Consider the following 16,500-nt stretch of genomic DNA (forward strand, 5'->3'; position numbering starts at 1 on the left):
GACTGTTGAAGCCCAAAGCTGATATCCGGTTCCATTCATAATGGCCACTGACCATCGCCTGAGCCAATTTAATTGTGACTGGAGACTTTGTGCGTTGACTTGACATACCTGCCGGAGTTTAAGGTAAAAGGTCTCAGTGTAGCTCCGCTTGCTGAAGGGCCAGAACAGCCTGTCATTGGGCGAGCACACCCTGACCCTCGTCTCCAGCAGGAAGCGGACCGGCTCCTCCACCTCAGTGATGACCAGGTCCACTGCTGTCGTCATGTACATGAATTTATCTAGAAAATCAAGAAAAGTAGTTGCAGTGTTAAAATGGAAATAAGTCAAAAATGCTGCAGATTGACTTGTTGTGTTTAAAGCTAAATTATGGTGGTTTTGCTACTGGCAAACCGATGGAATACATAGTATGCCTGGGTAGATTAGTGTACTTGTCCTTGACAACAGTAATGTTAACATTTTACTTTCTTTGAAGTATGCTAAATTAATTTACAGTACACTTTCATAACATAATTTTACAATTATTTCTCTTTTACGGGAGGATTTTAGGATTCATGCTACAAGCGGAAAGTGATTTTACCACTTAGGAATGTGAGTTTAAAACTTAGGGAATGTGAGAAAATATTGGTGTGAAAATAAACAATCACCTAATCAGTCAAATATGAACCAAGGGAATAATAACTGTTGAAAATAGTTGAGTTTTATTAGAATTTTCGACAGGATTTTGGCCGTCACCTTTGGGCGTTTCCTCATTCACAGCCTGGAACTGAGGCGTGTTGGGGTTCCAGCTTCCTGTGATGATGTAAGATTTCCCGTCAGAGCTCTTTCCCATTGACTCCTGGAGGCACAAGTTGGAGGAAGTTAGAAAAAACACAAACACACAACAACACAGACACACACACGCACATGAAAAAACTGCTGTCTACCAGGTCCAGCAGGTGCATGTCACTGTTCTTCACATTTTTCCCTGGGCTGAGCAGAAGACCAAAGCACCTAGAGAAGAAAAACACAATAATAAATAAACACATAAAGACACACAAACACACACACACAGAAACACACAGGCACAGAGGGAGACAAGGGAGACAAGCAAAAGGAAGAAGACTACGTAAGAGAAACAACAACAACAACAACAAGCGGGAACCAAAGAAAGAACAGTAAATCTCTATAGATATAAACCAGTTGTTTAACTTCACATATTTTACTGCAAATAGCTTCTTGGACTGAGCCTTTAACAAAGACCAGAATATAGAGAATATTAAACACAGCCCTCCACTCCTCACCATCTCTGGATTTATCAAACGATAACAAACCATAAAAAGTGGTGGAATGTTTAAATTTCAACAGATTTAATAAACCATGGAAAATGAGGTGCCGCGAAGACATTTTCACTTTAATCACTGTCATACAAATGTGCCGGAACACTTAAAACCTGACAGAGATGCGGATGTATAGATGGTCACTGGTGTGTGTTTATCATAAAGACCTAAGTGATTCCCTTCTTGTTAATGTCTGGTCAGTGTGACGGATGCAGGCCAGATATTTTCCTTCTACACGACAACTCAAGTGTTACAGAGAATTGAATTTTATATCCTCCATTATTCTCTGCTTGTGCATGTATTTAATCACGATGAGAGATATGCTGCTGAGGGTGTTAGAAGCTGTAGGTTTCAAATCTGCTGTAGGGTAGTGATGTCTGAATACCAAAAGGATCTCTCATTTAAAAATGAATAAAAGAGCACTCAACAATTGGGCTTCACAGTGTTTTCATGGAGATTTTTACTGTATTTTGAGAGTTGTGTCACCACTGACAAAAACATCAAGCCAGTGACACTGTGCAGTAATCTATTTCGAGTGTGTGTGTGTGTGTGTGTGTGTGTGTGTGTGTGTGTGTGTGTGTGTCCATGAGTGTGTGCAAGACAATATTTTACCTCTCAATGGCAAGTTCCTTATTGGAAGTCTGCTGGACATAAATCACTATTTTCTTGTCCATCCCTGCGCGCAGCTTGAAGCTCTGCTTGTCCTTGTCCTTAGCCACAGCGCTGTACATGAAAAAACAGGAAACATTGATTATTAGATAAAGGATCTCCAGTGGAAAACAGAGATTAAAGAAACAAACTCATCGTTAAATTGGGTGAAAGATAAAATGTTCAACGGTCACACAGTAACGCTGATTGACTTACAATTGAAACATTAAATTGGAAATTAACCAAATTACGTTACATTTGACATAATATTTGACCACAGGCTGAGAACACAGGTTGTTTGTTCTACACTGATGTTGCGAAAGAGAAAAGGTGGAGCAGCATTCATGTGCATGACACCGGCCGCTTGGTGGGAAACTCTGGTCATTAGAGAGACATTTTCTTTAGAACACGTTAAGTATTAAGGCGGCAGGATGCTGCAAACAAACATAACTTTAATTTCAAACAAACTGCAGCTCACTCTCCAAATGTATTAGCCATGCTGATTCTGTCTCGGCGATTCTGTTTTTGTTCATTTTACAATACAACACAGAGACAGTACAACTAGTGTGTTTCAATCATTTTTTGTACTAAATATTTATCCCACCTGAAGGTACCCTTGCCATCGTCCTCCCTGATCTCCAGGCTGACGGTGAAGGTGAACAAGTCACTGTCAGGAGTGAGAGGAGCAGCCTGCTGAGACGACAGAAAAGCCTTCTTCGCTGACCGCCGAAACGCTGTGGCAAAGCTGTACAATATCCGACTGACCTGCAGAGAGAGAGAAGTAAACACGAACAATTACAGTTTATTGTTTAGCCACTATACTGGGCAGGCAAAACAAGGCAAGTTCATTTATGTTGCACATTTTGACAACAAGGCAATTCAAAGAGTGTTTAAAATGGTTTAAAAGGGGAAATGGTAAAGCAACATATGACCAATGAAAAAATCATTCGGATAGAAATCTAAAGAGCTCAAATTAGAAATACAAATTTACAGTGCATTAAAAGAATAAGTAATATTCTCTTCGATGAAAGGCCGTGGCAAACATGTCAAAAACGAGTCGGCCATGATTTGAAAGAACTGAGCCAGAGAGCTGCAGCAGACCTGCAGCTCTCTGGCAGTTTGTTCCAGATATGTGGAGCATAAAAACTCAACGCTGCCATTTCATGTTTAAACTCTGGGGACGGAAAGCAGACCTGCACCAGACAACCTGAGGGGTCTGGATGTTTCATAAGGTAGCAGCGGATCAGAAATGTATTTTGGCCTGAAACCATTCAGTGCTTTATAAACCAATAGCAGTACTTTGAAGTCGGTGCTTTGACAGACAGGAAGCCAGTGTAAACATCTGAAAACTGGAGGGGTATGATCCACTTTCTTATTGAGGACTCGAACAGCTGCAGGTCTGATTCAGCTGTTTTTGTTGAACCAATTTGTTGTTATTTGAACAAAGACTTGTCAACACACAATTACAGCAGCCCAGTCAACTAAAGATAAACGCATGGTCAAGGCTTTTCAAATCCTGCTGAAACATAAGTTCTTTAATCCCTGATATGTTGTTGTTTGTAATTGTCTTAATGTGAATGTTAAAATTCCACAAAAACTGTGATTGGGAGTGGTTGTTAACTTCACCGATCACAGCCTAGTACTGACTTTTAGCCATTCTTTCTTGTCACCAAAGCCAATAACTTATGTAAAACAAAAAATGTTGATTTACATTGCACATGTACAGAGCTTGAATGTTACTATAGTCCCCTGTGTGATCAAGTCATGCAAACATGCGTGTCATCCGCGGAATTGTGGTGGCATATTTTGTGGTTCTCCATACTGTGAGCTAGTGGGAGCATGTAGAGGTTAAAAACAATATCCCCCAAGGTACAGCCTTAGAGCCATAACATTTTTGTCTGCGTAGATGTGTAATAACTTAAACAAAGTCTTTCCATTCCTTTAAGAAGTTTACAAATAGATTTGGTGGAATGTCAGACAGTCGTGGTCGATTTTCCAGTTGGTTTAGTGTATCAAAGGGATGTCTGATAGCACAAATATACAATTTATTAGGGTTGACCTATTACTGTTGTTGTTGCATTTGCACCAAAGAATACTCCAAATAGCCCATGACCTAACAACAATATTTATTATACATCAGGGTTAATTATTATTCGTTATTCTCCGACAAGGACATTTAATCATTGTGACTTTTTTGAGCTTCAGCTTTAGCAGCATACGCAGCTGAAATGACCCGAAAGTTGAGTTTCGTAGGAAAAAATTATCGGCAACTTGCAAAGCATTGATTAAAAACTCAATCAAACCCCAGCGAGAAAAGTTATCTAATGACCCACTACTCTACTGTCTGTGGACCCTCCAAACTATTGACCATCTTTAGGTTTGATTAGGACAATGTTTGATATTCTTCTGTGAATCTGAGTATGAAGGTAATGTTACTATCAACATATTTTTAACTAACTAATACCAGAGACTGCAGGGTTTTGCTATATCTCCCCCAGATGGCCAAGTGTGGAAAACTGGGTGGTAAAGATTTATTTACCTTCATTAAACAAGTTTCCGCGAACAAGACTTGAGAATTGAGAGCTTTGCCAAGAGAATGTCATATTTTGTGTTTGATTATTACAAAAGCGATGTGTGAGATAATAAACAGAGTTCTACCTCAAATAGAGACTCAGAGCACAGTGGTTTTGGATCACCTCTCATTGTGGTTAGCAGTTGAGCCCGGGGGCTAGTGACTACGAGATGGTGCGGGGGAAACTGCTGTTATCAATAAATAACAACGCTCTTTTATAAAACAGCCTCCAACCTTTCCTGCACAAAGCCTTTGTTATGTTCTTGTTACAGCAGAAGGTTGTCAGGGGATTGCAGGGGGTTTATTTATTCAGAAACAACAGGGATTGGATGTAAGGGGGGACGAGCAGAGTTAGACGGGGGTCACCCCTTGCATTGAAGAAATTGTGACATCTTAAACAAAGGTATTATTGTTCCGACTATTACAATTAATGCTCTAGCCAAAGATGAAAACTTTAGAAAGTCTACAAATGGCCCTTTTGACTCATTGTGTGTGATGGAGAGGTGTTAAATGATCAGCCTTTAACACCACTCATTGGTTAGGGCGAGGCAATATAACTTTTACCTCGACAACTATTAATGAACGATTATTATATTTTCCTCTGCAGGGTTATTTTCATCTTTGAAACGTTTTTTAACTGAAGACACGAGCAACGATCTGCACCAATTTTTCAGAGCCTACATTTTTTGTTTATGTCTCCAAACATGTGATTACATTTGTGTGAGGAGCTTTAGTGAAACAAATATATTAAAGCTGTAATAATTCAATCACGCAGCACTAGATGTGGATCTCCGGTCAGGAGAGACAAGGGGGAGGGGTTGGGTATGAGACTCAGCAGGGCTCGGTGTTACTATCAACACCAGGAGACTTGGAATTGTTTAGAAAGTGGCCTTGAGGCCCAACTAGGAGGTCTGGCTCTACAGAGGGGGAGCAGAACATTTCTATTCAAATCTCACAATAACATACAATAATAAGATAAGTTTCCTTTAATTATTTAGCTCACCAAATTTTTTACATTTTGGAATAATGGGGGTCGTAAAGGAGAAGACAGCCAATGGGCTGACTCACTCCTTTTTTAACAGTGCAAATGAATAATAAAGAAAAAGTATAGATAGTGTAATCTGTTTTGTTGTTGGAGGACTGGAGGGAGGAAGAAGGACAGGGGAAGATGATAAGGAAGCAAGATCTGCAGACAGAGATGTCTGATTTTCTAGATAACAAGCTTGGGATGTGTGTCTGTGAATATGCATTAGGGTTTTACTGTGAGCCCGAGTGTCACTGGTGAAGGTCTGGGAAAGTGGATTTTTGCACGCCAAGGGACTGATAAAGCAGCGTCTGTCTGAAGGTGCTTGGTGACACTGAGTGCTTCCATGAAGGAGAAATCAGGTCACTGAACATCGAAGCTTTAACCCAGATTCATGAGTGGATTCCTTTTTTCTTTTCTTTAACACGTCTGGTTAACAGACTGTATATAAGCAATGACTCTCCTTTAAGTGAGCTTGGGGGGTTGTGTGTGGTGGACATGTGCATCTCAGCATAACCTGCAGTGTATGACATAATCACTTGGGGACCGCTGAGAAACCTCCTGCACCGACAATGAAGCCTGAGGGACAGACTACAGGGGAGATCAGCCATAGCAGGCAAGGTCAACCAGAATACTGCGGGTCATATGAGTGTGAAACACATGTTTAAGTACATGAGAGGATACGAGTGCAGCAGAGGATCTTTTGCTCCCCCTCTGGTTCTCTATCAGAACAGCAGCAACATTACTGGCACCTGTTTTTTTTCATGTGAGTCTGTGATAGACGTAGTTAGACATTAATCAATGGATAATCCTCACCGCCTCTTGAATTTGACAGCGGAACACATGGATCCTGAAGATCTCAGCATTGTAGTGGCTCTCGGTGAAGGCGAAGCAGTCACTCTCTGGAGTACCATCATGGCCGCGCACGCAGAACAGAATCTTGTAGATAGGGTAGTTGGCAATCTCCGTACTGTTGTTGGGGTCCAGCAACCTGTTAAAATATCAATAAATATGTGCATAAAAGTCACAACTACAGCTGAAGCTATTCTTGTTATGTGAACGCTGTGAGGATTTCGTTCCATCAGCTGGAACTATTATTTTAACTAGTTCTCCACATGTTCTTACCTGACGGTGCCTTCAGACACGCCTGGCACCGATAGGGTGACATCCAGGGGGACCTGGCACTGCCCTCTGAGGATACTCATCATCCGAAGGGCCTCCACCTCACTGCGGGGGGCGTTGACAGATGCACACCCCAGATATGTCAGCTGGCTGAACACAACGCTGTCCTCATCTGGAATGGGACTGCCGGGACTGCCATCGGATGATGATTCGTCCCCTGCAAAGTGACAATGGAAAGATGAAAAGAAAAGAAAGGAAATTAATGAAAAAACAAATATGTCCTCATCTAAATTATGTTCACTGGAAGCAAGAAAGTGGAATGGGATTTAGAAAGACAGGCGAGAAGGACAACAGTGAAATCAATTAGTGATATTCACGCAACAAATGATTAAAATGGACAAAGATAATGAGAAAAAGCAACAACAAATAAATATGTTTATTTAATTGAAAAACCTTAGTGCTTCTATGACACTACTCTAAAAGAGCCATTGTGTAAACTTTGAAAAACAGGAAAAATGAAAATAGAAAATGAGAAGGAGGATGGCTCACCGCGATACGACCTCTCATTCAGCTCACTCTCCTGTGCCGTCTGAACGGGCAGCACAATCTCCAACTTGGGCGGGGATGAACTCAGAGGGTCAGAGCCGGGCGCCACAGGTGTCGCCGTCGTAGGGAGAGGGCTAGGGCCCCCTACACCCAAGGTTTCCATTCCTGTTCCCGGTCCGTGCCCAGCGTCAGCTACCGATGGGTCCATTAGGACATCCTCCAACTCCCTTTGGAGCTGCTGTTCACTTCCATTCCCCACAATCTGATCGACACACACAGAGGAGCCAAAACACACATACACATAGAAACACACGTGCACACAATCACACCAAGGAGCGAGGACAAAAGGGGGCACAGAGAACAACACGTTTAAACCCCAAAACATATCATTAAACACAAGTTCACAAAACCATCATTGAAATCACCACAACAAATCAGCTTTCAGATAAACCCGGGGCCAACTTCCACCATTTCTCCTGCAGTTTTTAGGACTGTGCAGTGCCTTTGCCTTCAACCGTGATCTTGTGATTCATTTCAAGTGAGTGTGTTGAAGGTTGAAGGAGGAAAGAAGCCTTGTTTTATGTTGGCATTCAGAGATAACTCTTGATTAAAAATTCTAAATCATATTAGTGATTAGTGGGTAAATGTGTAAATCAGCTTATTCTACCAAATAGTGGGAAAAAAAGCAGGTCAAAGGCTCGACACACTATGAAGCGCCACAAAAAGAGGGAACGCTGAGTTTTCCTGACGGTTATGGCTGCATCCTACCAGTGAGGAGCAGACTTAAACTGCAGAGGGCGCTACTGTACAGAGCAAAAAGGGGATGATCTGATATCTTTTCAAAAAAACTAACTGAGTCTCTATGCAGCTATACTACTGCTTGGGATTTACAGGTACTGCTAAAAGCCTTGGTGGGTGTGAGGCAAAACTGCACTCCAACATGTAGGAGCATCTACCACTACCATCCTCAAAACTAAACTGTTGAAGCGGCTGGCTAGTGCCCTCAATCAACAGCTGGCAAATATAAAGAAAGCACAAATAATCACAGACAGAAATCACCACGGGAGGACATCAAAAAAGAGAGGGATAAAGATACAAAACAAGCAAGAGATACAGAGAGAAGAGGTGGAGAGGGAAGATAGCGAGATAAGAGACTGACCTTAAAGCTGACCCCTTCCTCAGAAATCACCTGCATAACAAACAACAAGTTTAGACACACTGACTCTTCTCTGCCTGGATGGGAGGGGAGATGTGCACAAGAGTGTGTTGGGCGAAAAACCAAAAACATGATATCTGGATGACTTGAGTGTCAGTGAATGTAGTGATTTCACCGGAGAACAGTGGATGTGTGTCGAGGACAGCATTTCTTCCCTGAGACAACAGGCAGCACAACACTGACCTCAACTGTGCAGCAAAATAACTGCAGTTCATTAAGCGCATGCAAAATGCAAACTCCATCTTTCGGTCCCTTTCCAACCCCAAGCCAACAATTCCTTTCAAATTCAAAGAAACTGAGGCGAAGTAATCATATAAACTAATGGACAGAGTGTGAAGATGTGATCCAGCGATTCATAAATTCAATAAAAGGAAAGATGATAACTAGTAAACTCATGGACAAGATCTATCTGCAGAAAAGAGGAGGGGAGGGGAGGTAACCTGAATCCATGAGGGACGCTCGCTCGATGGCGGCTCGTAGCTATGTTTGCTTCAAACTTGTCTTTCTCTTTGCAGACAGACACACCCTGGTCACAGAACACCATTCTTTTCCCTGACAGTGAGTTCAAAGCACTCGCAGCTGCATCGCCACACTGTTGGTAAACTAATATTTGCTGAGTGCAGCACTGAATTGACTCACAGAGGGCATATGAGGCGTGATAGCACATGCTGCACAGGAACAGGTATCAGCTGATTGACTGCAGATGGGAGATTTTTTCCTAAAGATCAGTTGCAATAAAACAAATGAAATATTGGTTAAATATCAGCTGGTACTAAATTAATTCACAAGTGATTCTTCTGTTGTGTGACTTGTGTGACGATTTGATAACAATCCCTTTTCTTTTCTTTATCTGGCCGCTGAGACACAGAGAGGAGCTGCCGGCTCAGTAGCACTCCTGCCCTAATTTTCAGCCAGGAAAAACCCTGACTAAATAAATAATACTTAGGTTTAGCGTTTAAGCAACAAGAACAGGTTCGACACAACAAACAAAGCCGAGGAAAATACTGATTTTTTAAGCATGTGCACATATTCGACAACTCCCCTGCAGCAAGTAGCAAATGTACAAATCAACTATGAGACGAGGGAAGAGTGAGGATGTTGAAAAGGCAAAAGAAGAAATGGTTAGCCTTATGGTTAGAGTGTGAGACTGCATGGTTAAGAAAGATGGAAGAGAGCTTTAGGAAGGTGAGGGATGAACTACCGTTGACAAAGGAATCCGTTTTACCTCTGACCCCTAACATGCAATTTAAACATGTTACACCGACAGAGGGCAAAATGAAACCCTGGCAATATGGAGGTGTTTGGGTGTTGATGTAGAAAATGAGATTAAGGTGAATTTTTTTCTTCCAGTATAAAAATCTGGGAATGATTCCAAAGATGTTGTTATCTTATGATAGGAAAGCTTCATATTTTTAAGTTTAAACCTTAACACAACACAAATAAAGCTAAATATATTGAAATTAATAGATATAACAAATGTTTTACATAAGCATAAGAAAAGTCGGCCTATATCAGCAAACAATAAGGGTGCCCCAATTGATCGGGTCATAGGCTACGGGATCGGTGTTGGCCGATAATACAAACGATAGGTGATCAGCAATAGGTCCAAAAAATCCTGATCGAAGCACCCTTAGAAAATATAAATACTGATAATCATATATTTATTTAATGTCTAATCAGCTTTTTGGCCAAGTAACATATCTGTCTGCCTCAAGTTAATATGAAATTAACAACGAGAAATTCTGCCAAATCTTGGCCTGACTGGTTATTTGACTGGATATTTAAAAAAAACTTTACAATTGCTGTCATTTCTCTAATATCGAGAGCAGATTGTGACTATTATAAGTATTTAGCATTCTCCTGATATGGAACGAAGCAAATGTCAAAAGAATATACTTATCACTTACTCTAACTAGACAAGTACAGCTGTGAAGTAACCTTTCTCTCCCTTGTACGTCTGTCCATACCTACACCCAACCATCCTTACCTTCAGTCCTGTCTTTTCGTCATCACTACCATTATTAGTGGAGGAGGGTGTCTCGTCCCCCAGGCGGGACACAAGGACAAAGTCCTCACTGTTGAGGGTGGACACTGAGTCTGAGGAGACGCTAATCTTCCCCACCGAGACTTTGTCATCCATGGCTGCCGCTGTTTAACTCAGCCACGCTGCTCATGAATGGAGGACGGGAGGAGGAAGTGGTAGGAGATGATGAGAAAAATCACCTGGAAAAAGAACAAAATAATAAAGAAAAAGGAAAAAAAGCAGAAAACAGTCATGATGAGATGAAATCCGTGAAAGCATCTTTTAAGGCAAGTTGAAACTTTGCTGTTGGACATAACCATCTAAAAAACAGAGAAGCCATTGATAATTTTCCTTTTGAAGATATTTTGTAACACCTTGAAGAAACTCTGCGGCAAGGTTACAAAACCCAGAGAGGAACAATAAAGATGTCAAGTGAAAAACTATAGTTCAAGTAAAGGTGACATATTCGAGAGCGAGCTGCAATGAAGAAACAAGGAGTTGTGGGTTTCTGGAGCAGAATGGTGATATAGGTGACACATGTATATGAAAGTGAGGAATTAAATGAACAAGGAAGCTTTAGTACAACCATCCTGTCTATCACATGTCAGTGATGCCTGTTGCAAAGATTCAACCACTTGGCCATATCACATGTACACCATAGATCTGTCATGCATCTGAACAAAAATTCAGGTGCAATTCAAATAATTTTGACAAGTAAATAATTACTTGTCAAAATTATAATTTAGTCCCTATTTGTAAATTCAGATATGTAAGTATGAGAAGGAAGAAGGAGAAATGAGGAAAATCTCCATCTTTACAGTTATGGAACAAGGTAACAACTGAAAAGGGGGAGGTGCCCCTGTATGCAACACGGGAAGAAAGACAACAGAAGGTTCTGGCAGAGGTTTAAACAGAGACTATAACAAGCTATTTATATCTCATCTCCTCCCTTTCACTCTCTCCCAGTCCTTTGCCTTTCACTCTTCTCTCCTTATCCCTCCTCCCTCCAGACTTCGGTGTATCTCAGACCTTATCGCTTTCCTCTTTTCTCTTTTCTAAAAGGTTTCAGTTGGTGTTTCTTGGACTGTGTTCTCTTGTCAAAGACCCACCCTCTCTATTCAAATCAGCTCACACAATGGAGAAGTAATACGAAGAATACATTTAAATTGTAAAGGTCACAGCAGTTAATAATTTAACTAACTTAAAATGAGTAAGCATGTCCCTGTGACCAGAAGCTTTTAGTTATTACGTTTTTATTATGCTACCATTAACATTAGGTCATTTTGAGCAGAGTCAGATGCTCAGGACTTTTTCTGGAACTAACTGTGAATACGTCTGAAAAAACAATCTCCTCTCTTAACAGAAAACTGTGGAAATTGTCTGTGCCCAACTTCACGTACATTTTCCAGATTTCATGTCTGAAAACATCTCCTTAGAGACTTAGAGAGAAAGATCTTTTGCTGCTGTGCAGTTGCGTCTTCTTCCCATGACAACACTGACTTATTACCAACAAGCCAGGGGGAGTAATCATGAAGCCATATCGCCTGACAGGTAGTTCACTCATTGTTGTGGTGACTGTCATCCTGTATCATGACATACAGCGTGACTGACAATGAGGTATGGACAACTTAATTGTTTTTGTGTTTATTTCATTGAAGTGAAGGCTGCAGCTGGGCCTCATGTGTGACAGGTAGCACTTATGTTTTCCTTACTTCTTAAGAGGAACTTGGATGATACACAGAGCTCACACCAGCCTGTCACACCATAATTACCTCCTTTACATCTCCTAATATCATGAGAAAATCTCAGTCTCGTGTACAAACATGTCACCCCAAAAGAAAGTTGTGAGACTAAATATCAATTCTGTAGAAATGTGGGACAACTCTATTATCTTCTTGGATCTGTGGTATAGGAACTATCTTAAATCATATAAATCAGCAATTTTATAGCATCTGACACTCCTCAGTTAGAATCCCATACTTTAATGTTTGACTTTGAAGAGGTTTTTTCTCTACTTTTGGCTTAAAGAATCCAGCTTTCTATTTTTAGAAAACTTGTAATCTGAGTGATTGGACAAGGGTCATTTTTTCCCGTGTTGATGGAATTTTGTGTTTTTCACATTTTCTGGTATTTTGTTTGTTTTGCCACAGTGGCTGCTGCTGATAAGCCTGCCTCCCAAAGTGTAGTAAACACTCTCAGAACACGTCTATGAAAGCATTAGCAGTGGGCGAGGCATTAGCTAAATAGTGCTTTCATGAAAACAAACTAATCAACTAAATAATTAAAGCTATAATATTGAAGCCTTCTTTAGTCCTTCACATTCTTAAAGCTTTGAAATAAAATCCCCAGACATCCCAATCTTTTTTACATGCTTAGATAAAAGATGTGAATTGTCCAATTTGCTGCAACTAAGTCCTCAAAACTTTGACAGCAATAAAGAACTTTGAGAGATTTGTGCCGCCGTGATTTTATCTGTCTCTGGCCATCGGAAGTACCAGGAGAGATCCCGCCAAATCAGAAGGATCATCAAAACGCCCACAAAGTTTTTTACTGTCCTCAGTGGACCGGCAGGAAGACCTTGCCAAAGCACCGGCCCCCTCTGTGTACCTGTATCAGATCCGGAAAGGAGTGTGCACGTTCGCTGGCAATTCACATTAATTAACCTTTATTAACCTGACTCAAGTCCATCCCACTAGCACAAGTCATACACACACACACAAACCTACCACTCTGTCTCTGACTGGCTGGCAGCTCTAACAGGCTCATAATGGCTGCCTTGTCACCCTGCTTCCCTCCGTTGCCTCACTAACCTCTCTCCCTGCTCCTGCCAAGATACACTGTTGGTTATCAACACTTTTAGAGCAACATAGGGCTGAGCAATGATAAAAGAAAATGTATATTTGAACTATTTTTTAACAGATACTAAAACTGCAGTATGTGGGTATCACTGCAGCATTTCAGACTCAAGGTCTAATTGCCCCCTGAGGGAAATTTGTTTTCAAAGTCATTGCAGCGACAGTCAACACAAAAGGACACATTTCAGAAGAGACAACCCACCAAACATCACATGAATCATAAAAACATAAAAACAAGACCCATTCATCGTGGCCATTTGTTTAGTGCTACAATGGCAGAGGGTCTGAAGCTCCTACTGAATCCGGCCCTTCTCCATTTGAGTGTTCTCTACCTACGTCCGGATGGCACTAATGTGAAGTTATAATTAAGGGAATGGTCGGTGTCGTCTGCTATGGTGAGTGCCGTGCCTGTGATGGCTCTGTCGTGCAGGTCTGTTACTTTGGATATGGCCAGGCGGATGATTTCATAGGCGGTGTGTGTGATGCCGGTGAGTTTGTTGTTGTTGGTGACAGAGAGCATGTTGTAGAAAGTGGTGGAACAGTACAGCCGGATGGGCTGGACTAGACTATGCTTTACTAGAGTAGCAGCAAGAGGTGGGGGGGGGGCATGGACAGTGCTCTGAGTTTACCGATGATATGGAGTCTGTGTATGGCAGTGATGTGTTGATCAAAGCGGAGGTTATCGTCAATATTGAGTCCGAGGTATTTGAAAAGGTCAACCAATTCCTTTGTCTTGTCAGTGTTCAGCTGTAAGAAGTTGTTAGTGCACCACTGTGTGAAGTGAGCAATGGAATTGTGCTAGTCTGTAAAAGAGTTATTGTCATTGAGTAATCCCAGACTGGCAGTGTCATCAGAGTATTTGAAGTATGTGGTGACGGGTGAGGGGCTTGGGCAGTCGTCGGTTTAGAGTGTAGAGTGACATAATGGTGTGTAACACGGCACATGCCAAAAAGTTGCAGTTTATGCAATCTGATTATTGCACTGAAGCATATTGATGTCACAAGTATCTAGATTATTTAGCCCCAGTGCCATCTCAGAACATACAGGATCCATTTCATATGCTACTGATTCTTCCAAAATAAGACATATAGTAGCTTGATGATATTTTCAGACTCACTAAAAAATGTTACACCTCTTATATCCATTTCCATCCAACAACACAACCTTAACTACACAAGTACTTTGATGGATGGATGCTCAGTACGACTTAAAGATGTTAAGAATCTTGAAGGTCACACCCCACCTTTCTTCGCACTCTGCATTTATTTTTATCAATTACATAACACTGAGTTCCGTGACTGCAGCTGATACACTTATGACACTGTCATGGTGATAAAGTTCTGCCCACAAACAGACAGATAGCTATAAACAATCAAAGCTGCGGTGAGTTAAGGCCGACGCATGCTTCTGCAACTGCGTCGGCAGCTTTTCACGCAGCTGTGTTGCAGGACTCTTTATAATTCATGCTTCCCCAAGCTTCCCCAAGAGTTACACCGCTTACAAAGCAATTCCCCGCCAGAGTAATTACAATTACAATTATTACACTCAACATTTATGAGGGGGCCCATGAAATGCAGAAGCATGTGCCGGCCTTTAGAGTTTTAAAAACGTAACTGTTAACACACAAAGTTATAGAGGCAGTCAGGGTTGATGTAGTCCAAGTCTGACCTGTATTGGATCATGCAGACTATTCTTTTTCTTTCTGGAGCAAATCACAAACAACTGTGGCCTCTTTGAGCTGTTTGTCACGGTTAACAACAGAGGCACAGAATATCTTATACCAATCCATGTGTAAAACCGTGCACACTGGAAACCTACGCCTTTCTATTTTTTTGGACTCCCTACCACTCTCCAGCTGAATGGCCTGTTCTGAGCTGCCAGATGGGCGCTGCGTGCACCTCACAAGGGAGAGGAAGACACTGCCAGACACAGCTAAAGAGCATTCAGGCTTGCAACACAGTCCCTTTCGACGCGCCTCACAGCGATGATTCCAGCCAGGCAGAGACACCACAGAAAGAGAGGATGGGACAGAAAGAAAAGCTGAATTATCACATGGTCAGTCACAAGGTGAAGTACAGAGGGAAAGAGAAAGAAAAGGAATGAAAGAGCAGTTTCAAATGATCAAGTCATTATGTAAAAATCAAGGAAACGCGTACAAACACACAGACAGCAACTAACTATCATTTCAGCTGAGGCTGACAGCAGAGCACAGGCTCTCATTTGACTATCAAGGATTGAAAACCTTTGCATGTGCCTGCACTCAACAACAAAACAATCTCACATGACCTGAAGACAGAGTGCAGGCCTGCCTTTAACTTTGGACATGAAGCACTGGCTAGAAAAACTCTCTACATCGAGATACTGAGCTGCACAATGTGCAATGTGGCAATTCATAAACAATAACAATAGCACTATGCTGCTTATATGGGAAACCTGACACCTGTGAGTCAGTGAATATATGATCCTTTAAAACAAATTGTTGCTAAGGGTGTTGGGCCTTTAGACAATAGAAGTGAAAACAGAGGACACCCCTTATATACGATTAAATGAAAGCGTAAGTTTACTATACAAGCATTAGGTATTTATACGGTTGTTATGTTATAGGACTCATGACACAAATTAAGGCTATAGTCCTCTTTGGGTTGATGACTGAGAATGTGAAATATTTGAAAGATTGTCTATCAGCAATGATAGTGTAGGAAGTGTATTAGGAAAAGTCATCATTGGTAGTAGATGTACCGATTGAAGTATTTCCTCTGTGGATGTTTTAAAAACTTTACTGCGATCACGTGGAGTCAATAATAAGTGAGGAAGAACTTCTGCAGATGTTACAGATTCCCAAATTTCATAACCTCCCGTGTAACTCTGAGCTATGAAGTGTATTTCCTTTGCTTTCGACCCTACATACTCTGTTTTCATTTCAGCTACTGCAACTGGATGAAGGAAACACTAATCCACTACAGTTGATGCCAACTCCGCCGCCATTCACCAGCTCTGCAAATAACAGGTGCATCGGAGGGGCGTTGTCAGGATTTCAGAACATTCAGGCCTCAGTCTAGAATCTGTTTCAGACCGAGCTGAAGCAGCAGGAATACAAGAAAACACACTAAGAAAATATGTGAAAGCGCAAAGCAAAGTATAAGTAAGAAAGTATATTTACAATCGATCAATGGAAATG

The 16,500-nt window shown here is 41.3% G+C and overlaps 1 protein-coding gene across 2 annotated transcripts in view; it reads right to left on the minus strand.

Moving 5' to 3' along the window:
* LOC133974669 (rab GTPase-activating protein 1) overlaps window positions 1–16,500 on the minus strand; it is a 60,169-nt gene that overhangs the window by 41,703 nt on the left and 1,966 nt on the right. Inside the window, exons 2-11 of one of the 2 annotated variants that reach the window (XM_062412318.1) lie at window positions 10,432–10,667; window positions 8,388–8,417; window positions 7,232–7,490; window positions 6,686–6,899; window positions 6,377–6,551; window positions 2,569–2,729; window positions 1,929–2,039; window positions 924–990; window positions 733–835; window positions 109–278 (exon numbers count right to left, since the gene is read on the minus strand). In XM_062412318.1, the coding sequence (XP_062268302.1) occupies window positions 109–278; window positions 733–835; window positions 924–990; window positions 1,929–2,039; window positions 2,569–2,729; window positions 6,377–6,551; window positions 6,686–6,899; window positions 7,232–7,490; window positions 8,388–8,417; window positions 10,432–10,584 (1,443 nt within the window). In that variant the 5' untranslated portion in view covers window positions 10,585–10,667. The remainder of the gene's footprint in view (window positions 1–108; window positions 279–732; window positions 836–923; window positions 991–1,928; window positions 2,040–2,568; window positions 2,730–6,376; window positions 6,552–6,685; window positions 6,900–7,231; window positions 7,491–8,387; window positions 8,418–10,431; window positions 10,668–16,500) is intronic. The other variant, XM_062412319.1, reaches the window with a different exon arrangement.

The sequence above is a fragment of the Platichthys flesus genome, chromosome 19 (genome assembly GCF_949316205.1).
Source record: "Platichthys flesus chromosome 19, fPlaFle2.1, whole genome shotgun sequence".
Lineage (NCBI taxonomy): Eukaryota > Metazoa > Chordata > Actinopteri > Pleuronectiformes > Pleuronectidae > Platichthys > Platichthys flesus.